Raw genomic sequence first — 10,533 nt, forward strand, 5'->3', positions numbered from 1 at the left:
CAGATGTCATCACCGCAATAACTAAGCAGCCTAAGCATATAAGCATACTATTTAAAATTGGGAATCCTCAAACTGCCCCATCTCCCTGCATCTTCTAACTCTGACATCTATTTTAGCCTGTCTCTCTCCAAACTGGTATACTGCATGTCCCCAAACCTTGGGAAAACACTCTGATGAACACTGAATGAGTGAAAAAAAAAATTTCGTTCATCATTTCTGAAGATACAGACTAGCTCCCAAGAAAAACAGATGCAACATAACGGGCCAATGAGCGCAGACTTTATAAATGGTGGGAAAGGATTGAAAAACTCCATGTTTGAAAGTTCATTTGGGACCCGGCACACTGTAGGCCTGAAAAAAAAAAATTGAGGTGAGGGAAGGTCATAAAAGTGTGTACGATGGACTTAAGGACTTGGCAATGAACGCTTGAACCCTCGGTCCAAGAACTCCTCCGCCCCAATCCCACGCAAGGAACACAGCAATCCGCACCGAAAAATAGAACAAGTCTTACACTTTATATAAATCATAAGAACGACAATCAACTATTGAAAAACAGACTCGAAATGCGCCATCACTCCCGTGCCGTCTTCTCCCTCGCTCGCCTATTCGAGGCTCGTTCCTCCCGCACCATCCCCCAGGGGTCCCGACAGTCTCTCTCGGTGACTTGTTCGGAACCGTCCCCAGGTAAGCAGGTCGGGGGAGACACACAGGCCAGGACGATCAGGAGTCAGGAACAAGGTGGCTCGGTCCTCTGCCGGCAGCCGGGGAAGTCGGGGAAGCGCTCGCCTCAGTTCTCCTCGGGCTTGTCCGCCGGCGGCCCGCTGGGTTGCAGCATCTTCTCCATCAGGTTGAAGCGCACGCGCGCCTTGCTCTCGTTCTCGGCGATGGCGAAGTAGTTGAGGAGGTCGAAGTGACCCATGTAGGAGCAGTACGAGTCCCGGTGCTGGTTGACGAGCCATTCCCACTTGGTGGTGTCGGCGTGGCCCGTGCCGATGTACTTGGACTGCAGGTGCTCCAGCTGGCTGTGGATGGTGTACCGGTCCGTCATCTCGCCGCTTCGCTCGGGGCTTCGAGATCAGGCCGCAGACCAGAAGCTACCGCCCTCGGCGTTCAAACGAGAGACGCCTCCACCGCCGCCACACGGTACCGCTACCAGGGCCGGCGCGGAAGAAAGACGCCACGGCGACGCATGCGCAGACTCTCTTCTACTAGGCGGAAGCGGAAGTGAATTCTGTCGCGGCATTGGAGTTGCCTAGGAAATACTGGGCCGTCCCCTCACGGAGCCCGCCTACTTGAAGAGCGTTGCATGATGGTATGTTTAGTGGCTCCGGCACGTAACTCGTGTTACGGGCTGACCTGAGCATTGCAATCTGGGATTTGTAGTCAAAAAAAAAATTTTTTTTTTCTCCCCCAGATTATTTACCTGGCTAATTTAGAATGGTGTCCAACGGGCTGGAAGCATCCTCCAGCGGCACCAGACTACAAAGAAGGGAAAACCCTAGTGGGTTACGGCTACAAGTGACCAGAAAAACTAACTCTTGTCTCAGCTTTGTCCCTTAGACTCTGGGTACTGGGAAAAGTTCTTTCCACCCCAGATGCTTGGGTTACGGCTACAAGTGACCAGAAAAACTAACTCTTGTCTCAGCTTTGTCCCTTAGACTCTGGGTACTGGGAAAAGTTCTTTCCACCCCAGATGCTTGGGGATGAGTGTCAACACTAGTAGTCTCACGTGGTGGCTTCCACATCACGCGCCAGGTTCCAACTCCTCACCCCACCTAGGCGCCGAACCCTCCAAGCAAACAGCCTCCCTTTAAGGCCCCTCGCAAGCATTTCCTTGACGTCAGTTGTGTCTTACGACAAGTAACCTCTCTTTTCCTAGCGCCTTGTTTTCCAGCCTTATGTTCAATTTGAGGGTTACGCACCTCCTCACAAGGGTATAAACTACTTGAAAAAAGATAATGTACTTTTTTCATAATATCCTTTTGAGGATATGCTATAGCTTGATGGAGATTGTATTCTCAGAAAAACCAATCGGATGAATGGGCAAAGAACAATCACAGCCAAAGAGAAGTGAGGATGGGAAACAATTTGAAAATACGGTAGTTTGGGGCTATTTTTTGAGACTGGCCCTGAGTTCAAACCTGCCTCCTGAATGTTGGGATTAGAGTTATGTGCCGCTACATCCAGTGTTTACTCTTCCGTTTAAACTTTGTCATAATAAGCACCTTGCCAGGCAGTGAAGCCCCAAGTCTTTGATCCCAGTGCTCAGGAGGCAGAGACAGCAGATGTCTGAAGCCGGGGCCAGCTTCTACAGAGCTAGTTCCAGGACAGTCAGGGCTATGCGAGAAACACTGTTTCAGAAAAATAATAATAATAATAATAACAAACGACATAATAAGCATCTTATCTCTAAAATATAAAGACTATATGGCATACTTATGGATTCACCATCCACCCGTACTATATACCTTGCCTCGTATTATTAGCATTATTATTGTTTGAGATATAGTCTCAAATTCTCTGTACCTGCTTCAGACTTCCCATAGCATAGTGTGTGTGTGAGAGAGAGCACTCGCATACACATCAATAGTGGATATTTCTCCCATATTTTTTCTATAGAAACAATTCTTGGGGGATAGAAGGTGTGCTGGGTTTTTTTGTGTGTCTCCCCCACCCCCGAGACAGGGTTTCTCTGTAGCTTTGGAGCCTGTCCTGGAACAAGCTCTTGTAGACCCGGCTGGCCTCGAACTCACAGAGATCTACCTGCCTCTGCCTCCCGAATGCTGGGATTACAGGCATACGCCACCACCGCCTGGCTTTAAGGTGTGCTGGTTTGAAATAAAACGGCCCCCAAAAGGAGTGGCACTATTAGGAGGTGTGGCTTTCTTGGAGTAGGTGTGGCCTTATTAAAGGAATTGTGTCACTGTGGAGGCGGGCTTTGAGGTCTCATATATGTTCAAGTCATACCCAGTGAGACAGATCACTTCCTGTTGTCTGCATATCAAGAGGTAAAACTCTCAGCTCCTTCTCCAGAACCGTGTCTGCCTGCATGCTGCCATGTGCATACACTGAACCTCTGAACAGTAAGCTACCCAAGTATATGTTTTTCTTCATAAGACTTTTATAAGAGAAAAAGTGATGTCTCTTCACAGCAATAGAAACCTGTTTGATCCTCAGACTCTACATAAGAAAAGCAGGGCTTAAAAAAAAAGGAAGGAAGAAAAGCAGTGCTGTGGTGGCTTACTTGTATTCCCAGCACTGGGGAGGATGAACGCCTGGAACTCAGTGGCCAGGCACCCTAGCATCCTTGATTGTCTGAGGCCAACGAGAAGCCCTGTTTTAGTAAATAGATGGGTGGCACTTGGGAATAACACTCGATGTGGCCTCTGCTTCTGCATGCACATCACACACAAACATCTGCAAACACACAAAACAAGATTCGATGCTGTAATAAAAGTGTGTGTGTGTGTGTGTGCGCGCGCGTGCATGCACGCGCATATGATGCTGAATGAGAAGGTGTTTGATGAGGGAGCACATACCATGGTGCCTGGGTGAAGGTCAGAGGGCATCTCCATGGAGTCAGGTCTCTCCTTCCACCTTCATGTGGGTTCCAGGAGTCCAAACCAGTTTGTCAGGCTTATATGGCTAGTTCCTCTACCAGCTGAGACTTCTTGCTATGCCCTACAATAAATATTTTTGTTCCCATAGTTTGACACATGTGAAAGAGTTTCTCTAAGCCATAACCATAAGACTAACAATGATTGGACATAGGGATGGGTGCCATCAAGCTTTGCTAGACATTGCCAAACTCCTCCTCACAGAATGGTATATTTGGGTAGATTAAGTACTTCTTTTACTTTACACACTTCTCAATAGTCTGCAATGTTACATGTTTTTAAATTATTTAAATCTGGTGGATGGAAGTTTCATTGTGTCCTTAATTTGCATATCCCTGAATGCTATAGAGGCTCGGCTGCTTATTGGTTTTTTGTATTTCCATTAACATCATCATCATCATCATCATCATCATCATCATCATTATTTGAGGAGGTGTTTAGAGATGGGGTTTCTCTGTGTAACAGCCCTGGGGGGGACGACACAAAATATTCTAAAACACTCTGTAAACCAGGCTGGCCTTGAACTGACAGATCTGCCTGCCTCTGTCTCCTAAGTGCTGGGATTAAAGGTGTTCACCACAACTGCCTGACTGGCCTGTTGTATTTCTGCTGTGTTCATTGTGGATTCAAATCTTTTGCTTATTTCTATTTTTATTATTTATTTGTTTTTATTTTATGTGCATTGTTATTTTGTCATGGGTGTTGGGTCTCCTGGAACTAGAACTACAGACAGTTGTGAGCGGCCACGTGGGTGCTGGGAATTGATTCTGGGTCCCCTGGAAAAGCAGCCAGTGCTCTCAACCACTGAACCATCTCTCCAGTCCTGCTCATTTCTTATCAGGACAGAAGAAAAGAAGTTTTTCTTTCTCATTTTAATTTTAGGAGCTCTTTATATATTAGGGTTCCAGGCTCACAAGTGACATGCAATAACTTTTACTGGTCTGTGACCTTTTCTCCACTTTATGAAAGCTTTTGTTTTAAAGAGGCTTAAAATAGTAAAAATTTGTGAGTTTTCCTTTGTGGCTTGTGCTTTTTGCATTTATCTTTACAAAAAAAGCAAGGAAGGAAGGAAGGAAAAGAAAAAAAAAGGAAGAAACCAAGGTACTTTATGGACATAGGTGTAATAAAAAGAACTTATTTTCTAAAAGTTTTAAGGTTTTGATTTTTTGTATTTAGGACTTTAATTCAACTCCATCTTTTTTAAAATTTTATTTTGTATTGTCCTAGAGATCTAATTTTCAGTATTCTCCTAAATAGCTATTGTTCAGTAAACAGTTTGTTCTCTCCACACCTGTCTTTAGTGTTTCTCAGGTCTGTTCACCAGTCTGTTCCTGAGGAGAAGAGAAGAAAAGGGGAGGGGAGAGGAGGGGAGAGGAGAGGAGAAGAGAAGAGATTCCATTCTTCTCTTTGTTGATACCTTCATCAAAAATTCGGGATGGTTCCTCTGCTTGAAGTCTTGCCACCTAACTGGGTAAAAACCTGTATAGTTTTCTTCTTTCCATAGAGGTCACAACTACTCTTGGAACATCACTCTTCCACATTAATTTAGGATTTTCAGTAGTGTGTTGGCTAGTTTTTTTGTTTGTTTGTCATGTGACACAAACTGTAGTCTTCTGGGGGGGGGGACATTTAATTGAGAAAATGCCTCCATAGAATTGGATTGTGGGCAGACCAACCTGTAGGGCATTTCCTTAATTAGCTATTGATGATAAGGGAAGGCCTATCCCATTGTGGGCGGGGACATCCTGGGCTGGTTATCCTGAATTGATTAAGGAAGCAGGCTGAGCAAGCCTTGAGGAGTTAGCCAATAAGCAGCACCCCTCCATAGCCTCTGTATAAGCTCTGCCACCAGGTTCCTGCCCTGCCTACCTTAGAGGATGAACTGTTGAATGGAAGAGTAAGTGAAATAAACTCTTTCCTCCCCAACTTGCTTTTAGTCGTGGTGTTCCATCGAAGCAATAGCAACCCCCAACTGAGACAATTAGAATCCTCATGAAAATCCTGTTGCTAAGAAATAAAATAAAAATTAGTGCAATTCCAGTGTCACACACCTTTAATCCCAGCACTCGGGAGGGAGGCAGAGGCAGGCGGATCTCTGTGAGTTCGAGGCCAGCCTGATCTACAAGAGCTAGTTCCAGGACGGGCTCCAAAAGCTACAGAGAAACCCTGTCTCAAGAATCAAAAAAAAAATCATAAAAAACAAAACAAACTCCTTCCTTCCTTCCTTCCTTCCTTCCTTCCTTCCTTCCTTCCTTCCTTCCTTCTTTCCTTTCTTCTTTCCTTCTGAGACAGGGTCTCTCTATGTTATCCTGGCTGGCCTGGAACTCTCTATGTACACCAGGCTGATGACAAACTCACAGAGATCCACCTGCCCCTGGCTCCTGTCTGCCAGGATTAAAGGTGTGTGCGACCATGCCCAGCCTTTCTCTGTTGGTCTTGTTTTAGACCTGCATGATGTTCCTGTGGCAGGTGCACCATACTACAAATAACCACCTTTTCACTGGTTGACTGTGTGCTGTTTTGAGCTCTGCAGTGACTAATGCCATACATGGGATTATTTTATACATGTTTATTCATAGGGCAAGTTCTTCAGAGGGTCGTTCGTTAGAACACAATTGTTATGAATACCCATGGCTCACTCTAACCCAGTGATTCTCGATGACTTTCAACCATCTAGTGCTGAAGAAATTATGTTCAAACTTTGCTGTGATTTAGAAAACCAAGAGTTTAAATAGAATCAACTAAGGACATTCCTTTTAGTGAAAACTTATTTTAAATATTTTTTACCAAGACTTTCAGTATGTACAGCTGTTGCAATAATGCTTGACACAAGGGGGCGCCAAAACAACACTTAAAGCCGACATACAGCCTGCTGGTGAACACTTTTGTTAGTTGGACCCCAGGGAGCTTCCCAGCCAGAGCAAGTCATAAAGGTCCGCTGAGTGTTTAAAGGATCCAGCTAAGTTCATAATTTAAGAAAAAGAAGAAATGATTTCCTTGTCATCTTCTAAATATTACTTTCGAGTTTTATATTTAGTTAGAATACATAGGAGTATGGAATGTATGGGATGTACAAAGTCTCTTGGTGAGTTTTGGTTTGGGGGTGTGTGGGTGTACATGCGTATGTGTGTGTGCATGTGGGGGGGGCGCACATGTGTGTTGCTGTGTGTTGAAGAAATGTAGTTTCAAACAAATGACATCCAGCCTCCTATTTTATTTTTCTGCGGTTCGTCCTGGTCCCCGTCCTTCTTCCTCAGCCGCTGTGGGTTTCAGGTATTCAGGAAGAGCTGGAACTGTTTGGGAGACTTTGACCCCACATAGCCATACACAGTAAAGCCAAATTATCAAAACCTTATTCATACCCCTATACTGGGGCAGATGTGCCAAGTGCAGCTACTCCATAGCTCCTTTAAGAGCCAATGCGTCGCTCCCTCTCTGGTTTTCAGTAATAACAGTGAATCAGAGGCTGGTTAAATTTTTGAAAAGTTTCTCATGGGGGAAAATTTTGGAAATAGTTTCGAAGTGTTATAGACATTTGCACTCTGATTGCTACGGTAATGTAGCATTTGTTTTTTGTTTGTTTGTTTGTTTGCTTGCTTTTTGTCTGTTTGTTTTTCAATGGGAAAAAACAGATATTCAGTTAGAACATTCAGCTCACCCCTGCAATATCTGAGAAGCCCCATTCCTCTCTCTCTGTCTCTCTCTCTCTCAATCTCTCTCTCTGTCTCTCTCTCTCTCCCCAAACCCCACCTGTTCACTAAAAGAAGAAAAGGTACCAAAATGCCCAGTTCCAGGTTCCTTGTAGCTACAGCAGCCTCCTTCCCTGAAGTTGCCAGCCACTCAATTCCCTGCCTATACTTGGGCACAAATCCAGCCTGTGGCAGACACATCACCACCCTTAGCCTACCACCTAAAAAGTCTCCCTTCAGGCCTCGGATCCCTGGGACTAGAGAACTCACCTGGAGTTGCTTTGTTCAAACACACCAGTTGTCATACTTTTTCAGTTCTGCCTGATCTGACTTCCGCGTTGGCAGAGAAACTTATGGGGCGGGGAGGGTGCCGATAACCTCTCAATGACAGTGTCTCCACGCAGGCTGTTTAAACAAAAAACCATAGACAGAGTGGCTTCATAACAACAAAAATTTATTACTCATGGTTCTGGAAACTGGCAAGGCCAAGCTACAGACACCAGTGGACTTGTCTGGTGAGACCCGGGGCTGCGGTTCACAGCTGCCTTTTCGCTACGTTCTCACAAGGTGAGAGGGGTAAGGGAACTCTCCCAGGCAGCTTTACTAAAGGCAAAGGCACTAATCCCAATTGCAAGGGCTTCACCTTATTGCCTAGGCACTCCCCCAAGTCCTCACCACCAATACCATCACTTTGGAGTTAGGACTTCAACATACTAACGAATGGAGGCACATAAACATTTAGACCATAGCCAGTAAGAATCAAAATCCGTCTACTTTTTCTGAGGCAAATTGTTGTTGAACATGCAGTGGGAAGAAGTTTCCAGTGTAAGAAAGGAGTTTGAAAATTGGATACTGACAAGAGTTTATATCCCCCACCTTGGGAGGCAGAGGCAGACGAACCAGTAGTTTAAGGCTGTTGTCATTTACATGAGTTAGCAGCCCTGTCTCAAAAACGTGTGTGTGTGTGTGTGTGTGTGTGTGTGTGTGTGTGTGTGTGTATGTGTGTGTGTGTGTACTCAGACGCATGTTTGTGCATGCAGGGCCTGGTGGTGGAGTGGGGTTTGGTCACTTGTACTAAAGCAAGGGGATAAAGAAGAGCCACAGTAGAGAAACTGGGAAGGGTAGGAGGCATGGAAAGGTGGGGATTAGGAGAGGCATTCTAGAAGGTTCCACTTCACATTTCTTACAGGTAAGGACAAGCCAACAATGGCGGGGAATTCTAGAAGAGCATTCCAGGCATAGAACAAGAGCCTAGGAGGAATCTCACAGTGTCCCCGCAGGCTCTGAGGTGTCTGAAGCGCGGTGACAGAATGCCCCTAGGGAGGTTGGAGATGGCAGCTGAGACCATTTCAGGCTCAGAGACCTAAACCTGTGATCCTGTTCCCTTCCTCCTAAAGGTGCCTTTATCTCTTTGGCACTTGCTATTGCCATACATGTTTAACACGTGCATAATATGGCTCATTGTTTATCTCCCTAATTAGGATATATAGCCCGGTAGGACAAGGATTTCTGTGTTTGGTTCAGAACTCAGTGCCTTAGCCCTTTCTATTGTCCTAAGTACTAAATATTTTCAATGCTGATCATTTGTTGATTGGAGTTTTAAGCCCAAAATGAATTTCAGGGTGGAATGGACTGGCACACTCAGCCGTGGCTCAACACCGCTGGGCCTTCCCCCACCCGTGCTTTGGACATTTTTCTTCAGCGTGCATAAATCTCTATGCAAAACAATGTCAAGTCTCCCCCATTTCTGGATCAATCTCTGCTTCAAGGACAACTTATAAAGGCTGGGGAGGGGAGGGGGTGGACTCTTAGCATCGATTTCAAGGAGTTAACTGCTTAGTAAGTGGAGGAACTGATTGATGGCTAGACATACAAAATTATTTTCAGAAAGAGACCTCCCCCCCATCTTGGGCATCTTCAAGCATTGAATTTCCTTTTTTTTTCCATTAAAAACATTTTTCAAGACAAGATCTCATGTAGCCCCAGCTGTATAAATAATGATAATTATGAACTTCCATCCTCCCAAGGGCTGGGAGGACAGGCAAGTGGAGAAATTCTATCTGGAGTCCGGCTGAGAGCTCCCTGTTAGAGTTGATTTCTAAAGACTTAGGTGTCAATCAACCTGTGGTTCAGAAAAGATGGCTCCATACACGTCCCTATCTGACAGTGGAAATATTGCCTTTCTTAGTAGGTCAGAAATCGTGTGCTTGGCAACCAGGGCTCGCTCCAGGTGTTTTCCTAAAATGGGACCCGTGACTCCCTGCAGGCTAGATAGAGCAGCTAGCGACTCTGTCGTGAGTGCTTCACATATAAGGAAAAACTAGATACTAAGGAGCAGATGAAGTCACACTACCAGGATTACATCAAATTTTGGAATACTCCATTCATGTTGCTGCTGGAGATGCTTGAAATAGTTAAGAGATAAGTACAACAGACTGTTTAACAGATGTCTTGGGATTCAGTCTCTCTAAAAGATGTAATTGGTTTATGATTTCAAGTTCAAAGCAGTGAGACCGTGAAAAAGGATGTCTATGACATGCTAATATTTAAGAGAAATGGATTCAATAAATTCCTAAGTTAGATGTAGATTTATAAGATCCTTTCAGATGCTCTGGAAGGCTTTTCTTATTAGGATTCTGTGCTTGCTTGGTCAACCATTTAAAATGCTGAGAATAAATTAAATATATTAAACCCATTAATGTAGTTTAAAATATTTAAGACTAGAGATAAAAATCAATATAAGAAAGTAATAGTGTTTCTATATTTCAGGACCAAGACCATGACACGGGCCACACATAAATGCATACTTAATTTGTGAGAAAGACACGGCACCGTGAGAGACAGAAAAGCAATCTTCGTAAGCGGTGCTAGAACAAGTGTGCGCCATGCACAAAAAAAAATGAGGTTGAACTTCTAATTCACTCCACACAAAAGTCAATTCCAGGTGGAGATGAGATCGACCACACTGCAAATTATGAAGCTGTCTGGTGATTCATGTATGAGAATATTTCCCTGTGATCCCGAACTGGATAATTTCTTAAAGGGGACCCACAAAAACCTAGCTATAAAAACAAGACGGTGAACTTCATTGTAAAATTTAAGTTTGTGGAAACAGGAATCTGTTTATCAGCAAATGCCTTCTAACAAATTGTATCGATCTTGACATCAGCATACAAAATGATAGGTTTCACTGTGACATGTTCATACGTTGCCATTTGACCTCACTC

At 44.5% G+C, this 10,533-nt stretch overlaps 1 protein-coding gene across 1 annotated transcript; it reads right to left on the minus strand.

Annotated features, from left to right (window-relative positions):
• Window positions 1-496: 496 nt before the first annotated feature.
• Window positions 497-1,184, minus strand: Sf3b5 (splicing factor 3b subunit 5). Its single transcript, XM_048425374.3, has one exon. It carries the CDS (start codon window positions 1,046-1,048, stop codon window positions 788-790), a length of 261 nt encoding a protein of 86 aa, XP_048281331.1. The 5' UTR covers window positions 1,049-1,184; the 3' UTR covers window positions 497-787.
• Between the last annotated feature and the right edge of the window lie 9,349 nt (window positions 1,185-10,533).

Source organism: Myodes glareolus, chromosome 1 (genome assembly GCF_982192425.1).
Source record: "Myodes glareolus chromosome 1, mMyoGla1.1, whole genome shotgun sequence".
Taxonomy (NCBI): domain Eukaryota; kingdom Metazoa; phylum Chordata; class Mammalia; order Rodentia; family Cricetidae; genus Myodes; species Myodes glareolus.

What these genes read in the sequence shown, in the direction of transcription:
- Sf3b5 (XM_048425374.3), bottom strand. Translation starts at nt 1,048, where the DNA reads ATGACGGACCGGTACACCATCCACAGCCAGCTGGAGCACCTGCAGTCC.